At 42.9% G+C, this 18,811-nt stretch overlaps 1 protein-coding gene across 1 annotated transcript in view; it reads left to right on the top strand.

The window, feature by feature from the left end:
- Positions 1-18,811, top strand: part of Ston2 (stonin 2) — a 160,012-nt gene that overhangs the window by 18,680 nt on the left and 122,521 nt on the right. Inside the window, exon 2 of the mRNA XM_006987271.4 lies at positions 18,111-18,379. Coding sequence (XP_006987333.2) covers positions 18,292-18,379 — 88 coding nt within the window. The 5' untranslated portion in view covers positions 18,111-18,291. The remainder of the gene's footprint in view (positions 1-18,110; positions 18,380-18,811) is intronic.

Here is an 18,811-nt window from a genome sequence, read left to right as displayed (position 1 = left end):
CACCTCTTGAATGATTCTGTTTTTTGTTTGTTTGTTTTGTTTCCTAATTTCTCAGACTTGTCACACCAGGTGCCCTTTGTCTTTATGAGTCTTCCTCCCATGTGCAGAGCTGCTCCAAGGGTCAGGCAGCTTCTGACTCTTTACTTCCTGTAAGTAAGTGATAGCCTGCTGCTTCTGCTTCATACACCGTCTGTCCTGGATGACTGTAAAATCTTTTACCCCCCACCCCCCACTTTTTCCACCTTTTCTGTAGCCACCCTTTTCTTTTAAACCCTTGACTCTCAGCATATTCCAGATAAAACTCATTCCCCACCTCCACCTCTAATTAGCTGCACTCAGTACTGAACCACCCCTGGCTTCTCTAGGATCCTTTCTGGGCTTTCTCTCTCCTCTATTCCGCTCCTAATGGCATTGGCAGTCCCCTAATCACCAAGCTTAATTGCTCTCCCTTATCACTCTTCCTTTTATTCTGTTGAGTGATGAATGACCCAAGGATTGATTCCTTGTGGCTCTAGGCATTTCTTCTCCTTTTATCTTCTTGACAGGTCAAGGTTTGCTCCTAACAACATGTCCCTGCTTTTTCTAACACGGGAATGTTGGTGCCGGAAGGGGTGTGTGCTGTGCAGGGCTTCTTGGCCACACATCTCTAGGGTAGCATTCAGATAAAGGGACATGGTTTCCTGCTGTGATGTGGATGCCAATGCCCACGGTTATACAAGAAGGGGTGAAGAGTTGCTGGTGCATTCTGTGGTGCTGAAGGCAGATGTCAGGGAAAGAGATATGAGGGGGGGAACACCTCGGCAGACGTTCTATTTCTAAAAAGAAGGGGGAGATTGGAAAATGTCTTTTCAGTCTGCCCTGTACCTAAAGAGATGAATTGTGTGTTTTTCTAAATAAGGCTGTGTTGGGCTAACTTCTCTGTAGATCTGGACAAGTTTGAGATGTATTGCCTGGAGCTGTTTTCTTCTAGCCCTTGTTTATCTTGGTATAGAGAAAGTGGGAGGGAGCTTCTAAATTACAAAATCCATGTTTTTTGCAGAGGTACAGTTCAGTTGGGATAATACCACACTCTCATGTCACAACTACATGTCTTTGGATATGATTAGCACGCTGCATAGAGGTTCAAGAGACCCATGATCACATTGATGCTCCCTATTGTCTGAGGTGGGTGAGTTGAACTCAGCAGCCGTGGCACTCCTGGGCTGATCCTATGGCAGATTGTCCCCTCGGCTGTACGGGCTTTATTCAAAAAACACCTTAAAATTCCATTTGCAAAAGTTATCCCTTAAGAAAAATAAAGCTATGCACTTTAAACCTTTATACCCTATCTTACATTTTAAACTTTGCTTAATCATTAAACTTTTTTTTATAAGTTTTATCCCTTGAGACTTGTACTGAGAAAGCCACAAGAACATACATTAGCTGTTATGAAGACATTTAAAATCAACTCTCTGGTTGCATGTGGTGGCTCATGCCTTCAATCCCAGCATTCAGGAGGCAGAGGCAGGTAGATCTATGTGACATAGTGACAGCCTAGTCTACACAGTGAGTTCCGGGACTATATAGTGAGATCTTGTCTTGGAAGGAAGGAAGGAAGGAAGGAAGGAAGGAGGGAGGGAGGGAGGGAGGGAGGGAGGGAGGGAGGGAGGGAGGGAGAGAGAGAGAGAGAGAGAGAGAGAGAGAGAGAGAGAGAGAGAGAGAGAAAGAAAGAAAGAAAGAAAGAAAGAAAGAAAGAAAGAAAGAAAGAAAGAAAGAAAGAAAGAAAGAAAGAAAGGGGATGAAGGAAGGGAAGAAAGAAAGAAAGAAGGAAGAAGACTGATTACCATAAGAGCCAGCACACAAGTCTTGGGATGGTGTCTTCCTCTACTATTTGTCTCCCTTTGAACTGGAATTCTTTTTTGCCTACAGTCAGGGATCTGGTTCACCTAAGTGAAGGTCCCTGAGGGACAAGGGAATTCTAAGGGCTGCGGGTGCCTATGCAGCATTCTATCTCCCTGTGCTGACAGCCCTGCTTCTCATCCAGCACTCATTTCCAGAGCCTCGGATCATGCTGGCCAGCTGTTTCCTGTATAAGGCTGAAACTTTGACCATGACTTCCTTTCCCCCTAAATTTCTAAGGTCTCCCCTTCTCTTCCACTTTCACTTCCTGAAATGCCATGGCCGCAAGAGTCAGGTCATCGGGCTTGCACTCTTTCTCTGTACCAAGCTAACTCCAAGTCCCCCGTGAGGAATGGAGACATCAATGGTGGTGGACACCACCAATTGAGCACTTGCTCTTTACTTTGTGAAAGGTCTTCCATGCAGCATCTCTTTTCATCTCACAGGAACCTTTGAGAAGAGATTCCTATCACTATCAGAGGAAACAGGCTTAGCAGTCTTAGGAGACATTCCCTGATGCAGCTAACAATGAGGAACTTGACTGGCTAGCCTAAAGGGCCTGTGCTCTGGATTACCCATTCTCCTGAGCAGTAGGTTAGATAGAGTCCTCTGTTATCCTTCCTGTATTCCCAGCTCCTGAGACCTGTGCTCATCCTCCATAGTACCCTACATCATCATCAAGCTCAAAGCATGCAGCCTTGAGATTCCCCAGTGTATTAAAAGCTCAAATTCTAAGACAGAATTAGAAAGATCTCTTTTCTGTACCTTTTCATTTCTCCAAATTAACCTTGAATATTTATGCATGTACCTAGAACCCATAATGTTACATAATTTTGTTAAGCATACAATAACTATACGAGTTTCAAAGGATACTTATTTAATTCCCCCTGCAGAGTAGTCTGGTATTGGGACTTGCATTTAAGGTTGTACAGAGAATATCTGACGGCTGTCCTTTCACTGTGATATTAGATGTCCTTCAAGGAATGAGGCCATTGGATAGTCTGCATTATTTATTTCTTTATCTCCAGCATCTACCGTAGCGTCAGAGTTTAGCAAGGCTCATTATCCATAATGGTTAAATATATAAGTTTGTGAATTGCCTCTGAAGTCAAAAGGGTTTGGGATTGGAATTCCCGCACTACCTGAACCTGAGTAAGCCATCTGACTTCTCTGGCTTCAACCTTGCCATCTCTCACATGCTGACATTAATAACAGTGTCTTCTTTCAAGGTTGATGAGCAGAACACTGGTAATGATGTACCTCATCTGTGGGATGGCTGAAGTGAGGCTGACTGTGACTAATGCTTGGGTCAGAGTTGGGTAATGGGAGAGACAGGCATTAGCATCCATGTCAGCAAAGCTTCTGCCTCTGACAGCCATGGAGAAGAGTTCATGGCCTCAGGAAGGCTCAACAACACCTAAATTATTTCCAGAGACAAAGCCCCTCAAGAAACATAATGTGTAGACTTTACTTCTTATAGAAAGCCATCCACCAGGCATTCTATCCCATTAACTGATTTAATAACTACTGCAAATTTTGAAATTACCTGTGTTTTCAAGATGTCCCTGCTCTTGTTATGACTTGCCTGGCATCTACTCATTTCTCAATGGCAGTCACCACTGAGGCTATTTCCTCCTATGTTTATTGAATTCTTTGGCAGCATGTCCATGTGTTTTAGTCAAGGAATTTCTTTGAGAAAAACTCTATTTTAAACTTTTGTTCACCAGATAGAGAGTGCCTGAGGCCTTTTGGCTCCTGGACACCCTTTTGTTGAAGGGCAGAATACCACAGCAGTCCACCACTAGGGCATCCTCACAGTTTCAGGTCATTTGGAATCTGCCTCCTGTGAGTCGGATGAAGCCCATGGTGCAGCATTCCAACGGCACTGGGCATGTAAAAGCATGAACCATTCTTTTCTTTTGTTACAGTCTCTCTTTAGATGACCAGATCTTTTTGTGTGATGGTGACTTCTGGATTTGGTTCTTCAGCCCTGACCTCTAAGTACCTAGCTCTCTCAAATATGTACTAAACATCTATAACATATGTAAGTGTATCATATTTTAAAAGAAATGCTTACCTGGGTATGGTGATGTACACCATAACTCCCGGCACTTGGGAGGCTGAGTTAGAAAGATAGGATAATTCTAGGAGACATTTTCTTCATAAAAAAAGAAAAAGAGAGAGAGGGAGGAAAGGAAGGGAAAGTATAGAAAAAAGGAGATAAGCTTATTTCACCAACAAATCTTGACTCTTCTCCCAGCTCCAGTCAATGACTCTATCACATACATGTCCTCAAGCAGAATCCCATGAGTGTTTGACATGGTGCCAACCAGTGATTCTGCTTTTCCTATCTGTTCATTTTCTTTTCCTCCCACTTCAACCTGTGCCCGAAGGTGATTTAGCACCCCTCACTGGTAGGAAGAACCCTTGGCAGGCATTGATCATTTCAGCTCCAGGAAACCATGGACTGTTCACTGGCACCATGTCTCTGAAGAGGCAAGCTAATGTTCCTGTGAGCTCAGAAAGCAAGGCAGGAAAAAAAAAAAAAAGAAATTTAACCACTCGTACAGAGAATATCCTTGTAATGTGTTCCAAATGCCACATGCATAATTTCGTGTATTTCGTTTTGACTTTTCTTTGATTTACTACATCCCATGGCTGTAACAATGGTTGATTTTAGTTGTGGTTCTGTACCTTATCTATAGTGAGATATTACTCAAGAGAGGTCATGGTTTCAAATTTGAACTCCTGACTGACTCCATTTCCCATTTCTTTTTAATTTCTTAATTTAAAATCTTTTGTATTTTTTTCTTACTATTTGAAAACCAGAAGTTTTTGACAATTTACATAATCTTTTTCTGAGGATATACAACAAATCATCTCTGCTTACTATCCCACAGTTCTTGAGGTCCCACCTCTGCATAGCACGGGTGGGCTCTCCCCTCAGCTGAACTCACAGGTGTCAGTCAGAGGCGACTGGTGTGCTCACTGGAACTCAGGGGCCCCCTGGGCTTTGACCTGTGGCAGAATTCAGTTCTTGTAGTTGTATGATTGATTGTAGTCCTGCTTAAAGGCTCATTAGTCAGGATGGGCTTGCTTGCATAATCTCTACTTCTTAAGCTCCACTGAATAGTAAACATAATTGTATCCGTAAAATCCATCTCCCAGGTAGTGACCACAGGAGAAACAGAACCATGGAACTAATACCAGGGTGTGGGGATTATGGGATCATCTCAACACTCCGATTTCCACCATTTATTTCTGTGCCTTTTTAAAGTTAGCATCATATTCATCTATCTGAATATATCAGAAAATCTACTTATAATAGCATAAAAAAAATATTCTTCCATGTAGCAATAAATAGGTGAGTGATTGTGGATACTGGTACAGTGGCCTTGGTGACATTAAAGCCAATGATTCTGATCCTTCTAATCTCTCCTTCATGTGATCACTCTACCTCCTGTAGCCACTGCCATATTCCCAAAAGGAACAGTCAAATGAGAAGATTTATAGTCACCTCAGCTACATCTGTCCTCTTCCCCAGGGGAGCAAAACAAAGATAAGAAAATACTTCCCAGAACTATGTAACTTACCATATCTCCATTTAAGTCTGATTGGTCAGAACTTGGTGAGATGGTTACCCCAAGGTCCAAGGAGGCTACAAACACAGGAATAGGAATTATGCCTGGTTTAAACTGATAATGAAAGCATCCTCAGTGCTGGGTGGTGAGAGGAAATAGATGCTTGAACACTGGTAATCATGTTGTACCTGCTTTCCTGAAGGCTGAATGTGGTACAGCACAGAGTGCAGAGCTTAGAGACTTGTGGTCCTCTCCTAATTCTGTTGTGACCTTGAACTCATCTACAACCTCTCCGAGCCAGTTCCTTTGTGTATCAACTGAAAGAAATGCCTGTTTTAGTTAGTTCAGGGTTACTGTGCAAATAAATTGAGGTCTAAAGGATAGGCCCATTGATAGATGTCCAAGGCCTTGGGTTTGATCCTCGACAAAAGAAAACCCCCAAATAGCGTTAAGAAATTGAAGTAACCCATGAAGATTTTTACATTATGAAACTATATACTATTTGTAGTTTAGGGTAACTCTGAAATCAGAATGTATCTCATTGACTCTCAGTAGTGTGTGTGTGTGTGTGTGTGTGTGTGTGTGTGTGTGTGTGTGTTTAAAATATTTTCATTTCTCAAATGAGTTATATTTAACAATCTGTGGCATCTTAACTTCATTGAAATTTAGCAGTAATATTTTGCTAGGCTTCTTGGAAAGACTTAGAGTTATACACAGGAAATATGGCCACCAGGAGGGACCCAGAAGCTTCCTGTAGACCTCCGTAGTGATGGTCATAGCTCCAAAACTAACTGACACCAATTACCCACACCAACCACTTACCTTCACACAGCAAAATAGTCATATCTCTGTTCTAAGAGTATGAAATCAGTTAAACCATGGTGAACTTGCTACGGCAGAGTAAGCTATTACCTAAGACTAGAAAGTGCTCTGCAACATTACAAGGCCATACAGTTCTGTGACACACTGTTTGGTGCCTGGAATGTCTATCACTGGAAGTCACTGACTCAGGAATGACCCAGAGACCAGAGGCAATGCCTAACCTGTTTTTCAAGCCAAGTGTGACTTTGATCTTGGACTCTGGATGTGGGGCCATGGCATTGTTGGATAGCGCAACCACAAAGATTTTGAAGAAAAAAAAATAATATAGTCGGGTAATTTGAAATTATGACTTGAGGAGAAAACATTGTCCCATCTCTAGAGGGACTTACCATTATCGCTGCCTGAGACCCTTCTTTACTTCTCATGACTTATAAAAGTTCAGGAAAACTTCGAATTAATTTCCGGGTATAAGGTCTATTTTTCCAGATATGAGGTATTGTCATTTAGATAATCAGAGCTAGGCTCCAATTTTTTTTAAAAAAATGTAAATAATCAGGAAAGAATGTAGGGGAGGACTCCCAATTCTGGCTGTAACCGGCAGCAAACTGGCCCCTTAGCAGTAATTAATCCCAAAATGACAACCATTTTCAGGCATTGCTCACGATGAAGCCCGAGATTTCCTTCCAGGGGTCAGGAAAACTCAGGAAGGGAACCCCACCAGTGATTGCCTCGGCTCCCTTCCAGGAAAGAGTTTCCAAACTGCCAGGGCTTTAAGCTGATCCCAGCACTCCTGAGAGCTGAGTAAATCAAAATCAGGATTTGGGCTCTGCAGGACGGAGCAGGTCTGGTCACATCTGGTGGTGTTATAACAAAATACCTGATGCAAGGTAATGCATAAAGAAGAGGTCTATTTGACTCGTGATTCTAGTGGTTGGAAGGTTCAAACGGCATGACATCCACATCCTGGTTAGGATCTTATGGCTGTGCCATAGCATGATAGAAAAACTGAATGAGCAGCAGCCATGTACATAGGGGATCAAGGCATAGGAAGCTGCAGTTTCTAACAACCTGCCCTCCTGAAGTGGCATTAATCTGTGCATGAGGGTGGAGCCTCTATGACCTAACTTATCTACTACGTGGCTCCACCTTTTAAAGGTTCCACCTTATCAAGATTCCAGCACATAAACCTTTAGAAGTAACAAAGTCAGGCAGGAGACAAGGAGCTGTAGAGGAAGAGTTACGGGGAGCAGAAGCCTGTTGGAGGGAACTCAGAGAATCTTTGGTAGGACTGAAACCACATAAAACTTCCTAAAGATGCTGTTCCAGAACCAAGAAGGCCACAAAGACTACTGGGAGTTGGTCAGTACCAAGGGGCCTTGGTGGTCCATCTCAGTCTCAGTAATAAAACCTTGCTAACACATTATTACTATTCCAAGCATCCAGCCAAGATGCAGAAAGCCTTGGGGAAAGACCATGCTTTCAAGCAAATCTTGTAAATGTTTTTCTATAAAGAGCTCCTCGTAATCATTTATCTATTTATTCTTATTAAGTGGTAAATTATTTTATGTCTGTGTGCTAGACGATATCTGTGTCAATTACTCAGCTCTCTAGAGCAAAAACAGCCACAGCCAGCATAAACTAAGAGATGTGACTGTGTGCCGTTATAACAATATTTGCAAAAAAGGAGAAGAGAGGCCAGGGTTAAGCTGTGGCTATAGTTTGTCAACGACTGCTTGAGGGTTCCATTTGCACTTGAAGCTCACGCTTAGGCAACAAAGACTAGAGCTGAGTCTTGTGGGAGACAGAGCTTGGAAGTCAAGTCCTACAGCAACTAGAGGAACTTAAGAAACAAACACACCCAACCAAGGAACACGTCAAGCCTGCACAAACTCCAGGAGGGGACAGGGAAGCCAGCAATCAGAATACAAGTCAGAACAAAAGTCCACACTCTCTGGAGGAATCTCAAGTCCAGAATGTCTTCAATGTATCATCAATTATGAGCTATACAAAGAAGTAGAAGACTGTTGTCTGTGATCAAGAGAAACTTGTCCTGAATCATGTAGATGCTCAGTTTTACAAAATATTTACATATCTATTTTAAATATGTTCAAAGGACCCAAGGAAAATATTTCCACAATGAGTGAGTATATAAGGTGTCTCAATAGAGAAATAAAAGAAATGAAAATTCTAGAACAGAAAAGTTGAGTGAGATGAAAATCTCCCAGGATGCACTTAGAAGACAATGGAGAGACAGACAGTTAGTAAACTTGAGGATAGACCAATACAAGAGAAAAAAAGAAAGGGTGATTCTTCATATTTGAAGATCTTGTGATTGAATTATTCCATATTTAAGGAACAAACTGACATACAAATCCAAAAATTACTCCACGCACTTCACATGAGGTCTAAGAAACCTCAGAGTCTGTTGCTGAAAACTGAAGATTAAGAAAATCTTGAATGTATTTTCAAAAACACATCTATGCACAGGTAATTGAAATCAGCTCCTCACCAGAAGTTCATTTTCACAATGTATTTTACTTGATCCAAGATATCATTTCTATAATAATTAACAATGTAAAATTATTAATTAGACATTTTACACCTTTAAAAAAATCCTTATTGAAACCTGGTGTGCATTTTGTGCTTGAAGAGTAATTCACTTTGTACCAGATACATTTATTTCAGTAGTCCCGGCATTTAGTGGCTGCTACCCTAGAATTGAACAATTTTAGATAAATGAGAAAGGTGACTGAATATAACACCACATCTAGATCCTCTCCCAAACTAATATACACTAGTGTTTAAATGTATCTCACCCATATATTTGCTATCTCAAAAGTTCTTGAGCATACCTACTATGTGATTAAACATCCTCATTTATTCATTCAAACATATTCATACTCAACAACCATTTACTAAATAAATATCAAGGCCTACTCTAAGAGTTGGAGACATCTGGAGGACACCAAGAAGACAAGGCCCTCTAAGTCAACAGGACTAAGACACATAAGAACTCAGAGAGACCGAAGCAGCGTGCACATGGTCTGCATGGGTCTGCACCAGATGAGGTTCTAGAGGTGGATACAAGCCCCATCCCTAACGCAGAAGCAATCTCCAACTAATAACCACATGCAAATGAAAATTTAGTTTCCTCCAAGGGAGTCGGTCACACTGAGGAAATAAACTACTGTTTGTTTTTTTTCCAGACAGGGTTTCTCTTTGTAGCCTTGGCTGTCTTGGAACTTACTCTATAGACCAGGCTGCCCTTGAATTCACAGAGACCCACCTGCCTCTGCCTCCTGAGTGCTGGGATTAAAGGTGTGCGCCATCATTACCCAGCTAAACAAACTACTCTTAAGTGTAAGCTGCATGCCTCGGGGTTAATAGCCAACAGAAAAGAACTCAGTGGCATCTTTGGAGGTTCCTTGTCTTGATGACATATCAGGGCTTTTCCTTTTTTAAAAATTTTAATCTTTATATATATATATATATATATATATATATATATATATATATATATATATATATATATATCCTCCCCATAACCCTACAGGTCCTTTGAGTATATATTATAGCTTTCAGTTTAGTGCTGTTATAGAATTCCTGAATGTACAAATAGGTCTCTGTTTCTTGTGCCTTTGCTTGGGCTCTTGCCTTTTGTTTGTTTTGTCATATTCTGATGTGTTAGTTTTTGTTTTGTCTTATTTTATCATTATCCCATAAAAGCCTGTTGGTTTTCTAATGAGAGACAGAAAGGGGGTAGATCTGGATGGGAGGGGGTTTGTGGAGGACCTGAGAAGGGTAAATGGAGGAGAAACCGCAATCAGGATATATTATGTGAGAAAAAAATCTGTTTTCAATGAAAGGGAAATAACTATTTAAAAAAAAAAAAGAGTTGGAGACAACATGAAAGATGTATCCCCTTCCCTTTGGAAACTCTCAAGCTAGTTGGCAGCTAACTCCCCAGCAGACACTTCCATTGTCGATGGATAAATGAATATAGGTTACAGTACAGAACAACAGGAAGGGGCCATGAAATCAGTGGGAGTTGGGGATGGGCACACTGAGTTCTTGAGTTTCAAAACTGAGTTTGGCTAATGTAAGAAAGGAATGATGTCCCAGGCTTTTTCTCTGGGGCCACCAACCAACTCCCAAATCATGACACAGAGACTTATTATTAGTTTTGAATGCTCAGCCTTAGTTTAGCTTATTTGTAGCCAGAGTTTCTAACTTAAATTATCTTGCTTCTCTATTACTTTTTACCTTTCTTTATATTCTTTCTTTTCTTTTTACTTCATGGCTCGCTGAGTGGCTGGCCCCTGGTGTGTGTGTGTGTGTGTGTGTGTGTGTGTGTGTGTGTGTGTGTGTGTGTGTGTGTGTGTCTGTCTGTCTGTCTGTCTGTCTGTCTGTCTCTCCCCCCTCTCCCCTTTTCTCCTCTTCTCTTGAGCCTAGATTCCTTCTCTTAATTACTCTCTCTGCCTCTCAGCCCTTCCTGTCCTTTCTCTGCCCAGCTATTGGCCATTCAGCTCTTTATTAGACCAATCAGGTGCCTTAGGCAGGTGAAACAAATGCAATATATCTTTACATAATTAAACAAATGAAGCATAAACAAAAGTAAACACACAGTTAAAGTAATATTCTGTAGCATAAACAAATGTAACACATCTTTGCATAGCTAAAATAATATTCCACAACAAAATGAATCTATGGAAGGTATTGGAGAACTCATTGGATTGATTGGCAGATGGCTCCCAAACTTGACTTGAACTTCTTGATTAAGAATCACAAGACCTAGCCACCAGGGGACAGAGCCAGGGTAATGCTGTGGTTTTGGTTAGGATGCCACACTTGTTACTGTCACTCCTGAATTCAGATGCTGCTACCACTGGGCTCGAACCAAATTTCCATTGCTTGCAATGCTGCTTGTGCAGCATTCAGAGTCGGTGGCCCTTTTAGGACTCTCTTAAGATCCCAGCATCTTTGGACAAATCACTGGATCACCTGACAAGAGGGACAGAGAGTGTTTTCTTTCTTTCAAAAAAAAAAAAAATGGAGATTTGGGGTATTTGGTGGGAAAACCAAAATAAGCATGCAACAATAGCAGCACAACAAACATGCCCATTATAAAGATGTCATAGCCAAGGGGTCTACCTTCTCTTTCTTTGGATTGAGTGGTTACCATTTGGAGTCAATGCTGGTTGAATTAAAACCGAGATAAAGAAGGAGCTAAGTCTTTAAGATGAGTAGGAGCCCATTAAATAACAAGGTAGGGGAAACATAAACCAAGGGGAAGATTTTAGGTTTATTAAATGGATAAATAAATATATGGACAAATGACCAAATAGAACAAAGTATGCATAGAAACAGTCTTTTGTAGAAAGTGATTCAGTTTGTCTGGAAGCAGGGGCTCACGGAGGGAGACCGTGGCGAAGGAGATGAGGATAGACCCGCAGCACTCCTGTACTGAAGCTGTGGTGTTTATCAAGCTCCTGGCAGGTACAAAGCATTGTACTCAATGCCAAGGGCTTGCAGCAGGCAGGCTGTGCAGCCCCTGCTCTCAGGGAGCCTTTGTGTGGTTCTCATTCTCGCTTCATTTTGTGAGTAGCAGTTGAGGACTTTTTAAGTAGAACCATAGCATAGCCATTTGCTGGGATTTGGAATCTAGCATAATAAGTTATATAATAAGCCACAGAATGGGACCGAAAGCAGGGATACAATAAGAGACTAGTAACTAGTAGATGAGAGCTAGTGGAGGCTGAGCCAGGCTTCTGACGTTGGTTGTTTTACTCTTCACTCTTTTGGGGGGCCCACCACCGAGCTCCCAAATAATCACACGGACACTTATTCTTACTTAAAATGCCTGGCCCTAGCTTGGCTTGTTTCTTGCCAGCTTTCTTTAACTTAAATTATCCCATCTTTTCCTCTGGGCTTTTTTCTTTTCTTAATTCTGTATATCTTACTTTCACTCTTACCCTGTGTCTGGCTGGGTAGCTGGGTAGCTGCGTGGCTGGCCCCTAGCATCCTCCTCTCCTTGTTCTTCTTGTTCCTCCATCCTCTCAGATTTCTTCTCCCCTTTATTCTCTTTGCCTGCCAGCCCTGCCTATCCTTTCCTGCTAAACTGTTGGCCATTCAGCTCTTTATTAGACCAATGGGATGTTTTAGACGAGCATAGTAACACAGCTTCACAGAGTTAAACAGATGCAACATGAAAGAATGCAACACATCTTGGCGTCATTAAGCAAATGTTCCACAGCATAAACAAATTAACACATCTTAAAATAATATTCCACAACAGGCTTCAGCAGTGAAAATGGGGAGAGCTGGCCCCATGGGTTCTTCAGGCTCATTCACTGCACCCGACTCTACTCCTGCTCCTTTCAGATAAACAAAGTGTAAGTCATTGCAGGCCAGCTGTACCATTGCTGTGTTCCATTCCTAAATGACTTTGTCTTTCCCTTATGTCCAGAGCACCCACTTCCAGTGGAAGGTGCAGGTGAGCCCTTGGTCATCTTTCAATCCGTACTCTACGCCTGCAGTTCTGCAGGATAGGCCATCAGAATAAGTGACTGGCTAGGTCTCTGAACTTGACCGCAAGCTGGATGAAGACAGTATTGGTCTCTTGTGTGTCCATGTACTCTTCAAGTTCGGAACTCTTTGCATCCAGCACGATATGCCTCGTACCAGTTCCTGACGGTGTCAGCCCCTTGACTGTAGGGCACACCAGAAATGTTGTGGTGACTGATAACTCCTCATTGTCAAGCTGCTGCTGAACACAGTGAGCAATGCTAATCTCCCCTAAGCATGCTCTTGAGTCACTGTCCACTCCTAGACCTTCGGCAGGTTTTCATTTCCCGTGGGATCTTCCCTTTCACTTCGAGGTCCCTCGGTCCTTCTCTTCCACATTTTCCCAATACATACCGCCATTCTCATCAAACTGTGCAGAGATAACCCTTACCAAGCACTTACTATTTATTAGTCTTCACTCACACTGATCCCTCTGTCCCCAGAAAAATCCGACTCTCAACTTTTAGCGTTCCATAGCCCAGGGCATCCTCCATATCCATGTAACTTGCGTCAGGCCCTTGTGAGTCCATCTCTTGGAGATCTCCCCATGGCTGACAGTCACACCACCCCTGCACGTCCTTCAGCAGGCATTTATCCCCAGACCTGTGTTTGCTATTCTGTTGTGTCTCCCCCAGCTAAGTTATGGCTGCCTGAGGATGGCTGTCTCAAATGACACTTGGCACATTTCCCAGGGCACCGAGTTCATGAGTGAGTATTGGAGGACCAACCTAAGATGGTCTACTTATGACGCCAAGTGCACTCTCCAGCTCCACGTTTTTAAGGCATAAGTGATGCTGATAAAGAGGGGTCTGTACAATAGCAACCCGAAGACTTCAGTGGAATTTCTGGTATCTCCAAGTCGCTCTTGCTGCTGATTGTGACTCACCACGTATCTGTGGTGACTCCAAGCCTCACTTTATGATTCACACTCTAAAAGTGGGGTGAGGTTTTTACTGAGAAACTAATTCCAGTCTGAACCTAGCCTCACAATTACTGGGTTACTCTGTGGGTTTTCAGCAACTAGCAAAGCACTTCTCACAAGTACCTAGAACACATGTCACGGGATATGCTGGGAGGTTCCCTATAATAAGTGTCCTGTCAGCCTTTGGATTGTTCAGTATTTACAGCTGGCTCATGCCTGACCTGGGATGGATAAACTGTGGAAGAGGAGAGAACTCCTTGGGGGCCCTTCTTCCGTTTATTCCCGCTGAGTGATGGTTTTGGTTTCTCATGCAGAATGTGCTTCTGTCTGAAAAGAGGAAGTTTCAGAACTGGCCTTCTGGGCCCTGTAACCGAGCACTTAGCTCTCCTTAGCGTCTGAGAGACCTGTTCTAATGAGTGAAAGGGGAAATCACAGGAGAGAGGATACAGAAATGACAGAAATGGGGCAGCTCTACAGATCGAGACTCTAATCCAAACACTTCTCCCAAAGAAGCCGTACCACCTTGGATGAGCCGCTGAACAGCAGTGGGAACGACAATGACTAACGTTTCCATAGGGTTTGGAACGGCACCCGGCACAGAGTGATCCCTCTGTAAGGTCACCCGCCGGTATCATCGTCACTGTTTTGTTGCTTTCTGAGACACAGTCTCATGTTAGCCCAGGCTAGCCTCAAACCCTATGTAGTTAAGGATAGCCCCGAACTTTGAATCCTCCCGCCTCCACCCCCTGAAGGCTGGGATTACAGGTGTGTGCTACCATGCTCAGTGTATGTAGTGGTGATATTGAGTCCAGGGCCTCATGCATGCTAGGCCAGCCTATCCTTGTCATTGTTCCAGAGGGCTAATTATGCCCACTACTAAACACTTGGTGTTCATCATTCCACTGAGTGCTGTAGATAGAGGCTATTCCATATCCCGCCCAGTCCCATAGCCACTTATAAAATAATCACTCAGAGGCTTATATTCATTATAAGTTTGGCGGATTGCTCAGACTTACTACTAACTAGTTCTTACAACTTAAATAACCCATTTTTATTAATCAATGTATTGCCACATTGCCATGGCATTACTGGTCTGCTGGCATCTTGCTCCTTGGGCAGCTGGATGGTGTCTCCCTGACTCCACCCTTCTTCTCCTCATATCTCTGCTTGGATTTCCCACCTGGCTCTCATCCTGCCTTGCCATAGGTCAAAGCAGCTTTATTTATTAACCAATGGGAGCGACATATATTTATAGTGTACAGAAAGACATCCCACATCACAGTGCTTCGAATAATGAAGTGAGTTTTGTTATTCTTGGTGTACAGAGGTAAACTGAGACTTAAAGAGGTTGAATTATGAGTTCAAACACTTGTGCTGGCTAATTTTATTGTAATTTGACATAGGCTCTCAGAGTCATCTGAGAGATGGGAACCCCAACTGAGAAAATACCTCAGTAAGACTGGCCTGTAGGCAAGCCTATAAAGTACTTTTTAAATTAGAAATTGATGGGGAGGGTCCAGCCCATTGTGGGTGAATCCACCTCTGGGCAGGTCGTCCTGGGTTGTATAAGAAGCAGGCTAAGCAAGCCATGGAGAGCAAGCCAGTAAGCAGCTCCCCTCCATGGTCTCTGCATCAGTTCCCGCCTCCAGGTTCCTGCCCTGTTTGAATTCCTCTCCTGGCTTCTTCAGTGATGGACTATTACCTGGAAGTGTAAGCTGAAATGAATCCTTTCCTCCCAAGTTACTTTGATCATGGTGTTTCATCACAACAATAGTTACTCTAACTAGGACAGCACTCAAATCTGCACTGGGCCATGAGATGGATCAGCAGGTAAAGGCAATTGCCACCAATCAGATGACCCGTGTTCGATACCAGGGATGTACATGGTGAAAGGAGAGAACTGATTTCTCCAGGTTATCTTCTGACTTCTACATGGTACGCATACACACATATACGTTAAAAAAAATGTGATTCTAAAAACACACTTAGGAGCTGCAATCCTGAAAAGCCTACCTGTTCTTAGGGTTTTCTGTTCCCTTCACCTTTCCCGTCCTCCTCCCTGTCCATCCATCCCTCCAACCCCGCTTATCCATGGAGTTTGCTGGGCTTACCACTGTAGGATAAGCAGGATGTTTTTCCCATTGAGCTGTGACTCGGCATGTGTCAGCACATGCCTTGCATTGTGGCTTTCTTTCCGAGAGGCACAGTGGAGGGGGGTGGGGGGCGCGGCTTTACGTCCAGCTGCCTTTTCTGAGAAGATGAATCTGACTCTTCATGCTGTCTTATCTTGGCTCACAGCCATTACCACACTGAGTGATTCTGGCACTGATGTTGACGGGGGGGGGGGGGGGGGGGGGGGCAGAGAAAAGCTCACGGGCAGCCACTCATGGGAACCAGCCCTTGGAGTTTGTGGCTACGTTGCTTGATCTGGTTTAGGACAGCAGTATTCTCCAGGCTGCTTGCACATGCCCAGTCCTGTGGCTGGTAAGGATCTCAGGGGAGGGCCTTGGAGTACAGCCTTGTGGACATTCCATCCTTTGTGCTCACTGGGTGTTCTGGCAGATCTCCATATGGGGAGTTTGTCGGGAAATGCCAATACAATTCCGTTGTAGTTGATGTTTGTAAACTACTTTGGTTGCACGTAGTCTATATATACTCTGTAGTGCTTTTTTTGTGGCTGTGACTCAAAGATTACAGTGTTTTGGAAATAGAGGACCTGGGCTCAGGGATTCAATCTGTCACCCAGCAGCTTGCTCTTTCCAGCGTACCTGTTTGTTGTGGCTTCTGTTTGATCTTTCTTTATATAGGATGCTACCATGGAAAACAAGAATCGGTTTGCCCTGAAACCAAGAATTTTTCCACTTAATAAGCCTAGAAGAAGCATTTTAGGAATGTTAGGGCACATTTTAGTGTTGAATAAGTCACCTAATTTCTCTCAACTCAGATTTCTTTTTTTATCTATAAAAGAACTATATCGCCAACTGCCCTCGTCACCTAAAATGGATGGTGAGGCCTGTGAAAACCACTCAGTTGGTAGAGCGCTTGCCTACTGTGCAGGAAGTCCTGAGTCTGACCCCCAGTACCACTCAAACCACGTGTGCCACTGTACACTTGTAGTCTCAGCACTCAGGAGGTGGAGGCAGGAGGGTCAGAAGTTCAAGGTCATCTTTGTCCACATAGAAAGAATGGCCTCGGATATATGAGACTGTCTCAGAACAAAGAAACAACAGACCAGTAGACTGACAACTTAAGTGAAGGGAAGTATAAAAATAGGTTTCTGACAACTATGAATTTTATAGCAGCAGTTGCTTTAAGAAATAAAACAACTTTTTCTCACCAAACAAGGCAAAATTATCAAATGTTTTCTATTCTGATTTTTCTCAAAGTATAAATTGTTCACAGTAGATAAAACTTAGAGCAAAGTTTAACTTCTATTGTTACTGTGGAGGCTGAGTTATATCACTCTAGATACCATCAGAATAGTGTATTTGCTTAGCAAGAACAATGGTGTGCAAGACAGATAGTCGCTCATTTGTGAGAGTACATTAATTTTGCATTAATTCTCATTTTATTCATTCGTCATAAGATCAAGAGCTAGGGTTCAAGTTGTAAAAAGACATTAATAACACAAAGAAAATTGTAAGCCAATTAAATAATCTTGAACATCCACAGACCATAATTGCCGTACAAGTAACGATTTGACAGTTATACACTAATTCAAATCGACCAAGATTGAAAATGTATTTAACTTGCTTTTTCTTTTTAATCAGTAAAGCAAATATTCCCCCCAGCCTCCTACTTCAAATGAACAAGAGATGACTCCATTATTGTTTTGGTTTTTTTTTTTTCTTGATTGGTTAAATCATACTTGGAGATGCCATCTGGATACAGCTGGGTTTCTGCCAGAGATTCAAATCAGCATTGCAAAAAGTTACCTGCCTGGGGCAAGAAAGCACTTTAGTTTAACGGAAGGAGCGTGCTTTTATTTTACCAGCTGGGTAAAAACAGTGAAAGCACTCTGAACAAGTTTTAATACTTAATAATAACCAAGTAGCCTTTCGTTCTAGATAACAGTGTTTCCTAAACAGAATGATTGGGGTAGTTAGGGAATTTAATTTAAAAATGCTAAAACGTGAGTGGTTAATTAGTGGTCTGATCGAAATCCTTATCCATGGATCACGGGGTTAATAGAGAGTGTTTAGTAGAAAAAGACATGGCATGTTGGAAACTACCCGAAACCTCATCATGGTGTTCAAAGCCCTAGTGGTCCCCCCCCCCGCCCCCCCATGGATTCAGTGTGATGCCATGTTCACCAATTTCCATTTCCTTTCTCATTTAAACAGATCTCCGCCTGGAAGATTTAACCAAAGGCAAGGAGGACCAATCTTGTCTCTGTGCTGCCCTTCACAAGACGTCTGTGACAGACTGTGGACCGAAGCTCGCTGTGCAGCCCTGCTCGCCCCAGACATCTTTCTGGGGTCTACTTGAGGTCAGCAGCGTGAAGATGAGCAGCATCCTCTTAGCATGACGACCTTGGACCATGTCATCGCCACCCACCAGTCAGAGTGGGTCTCCTTCAGTGAAGAGCCACTGTTCCCCACCCCTTCAGAGGGTAAGGACACGATTTCTTAAAGACGCCAAGATTTGTGTCTGGTTCTTGGTCGTTCATGGGTAGGATTCTAGGAAAGGAAAAAAGAAAAAGCCATTTGGTTCCTTCCAGAGATGTGCATGGATTCTTTCATTCGGTAGCCAGAGGAGGTGTCTTCTTAAGGTGAGGCATCACCAATGGCATGGGCTCCTTCCTTCCAAGGGACTTAACTTCTAATGCATATTGCTTTACTTTTAGCCACTTTAGCAGTTACACCCAGCAGCTCTTTGGATTTTCTCGATTTTTAAAGTCTAACTGCCCAAAGTGACAGCTAGGTTCTGAGCCAGATTGTAAGACTCTAACCTTGTCGTCATCACAGATGAATGGTATGCTCTTGGGTGAATGATTTGTGTGTGGGGGGAGATGGCAGGTGTTCGGCGCATGCACATGCCATGC

The sequence above is a fragment of the Peromyscus maniculatus genome, chromosome 14 (assembly GCF_049852395.1).
Source record: "Peromyscus maniculatus bairdii isolate BWxNUB_F1_BW_parent chromosome 14, HU_Pman_BW_mat_3.1, whole genome shotgun sequence".
Taxonomy (NCBI): Eukaryota; Metazoa; Chordata; class Mammalia; order Rodentia; family Cricetidae; genus Peromyscus; species Peromyscus maniculatus.
This window is presented reverse-complemented; position numbering and strand designations above follow the sequence as displayed.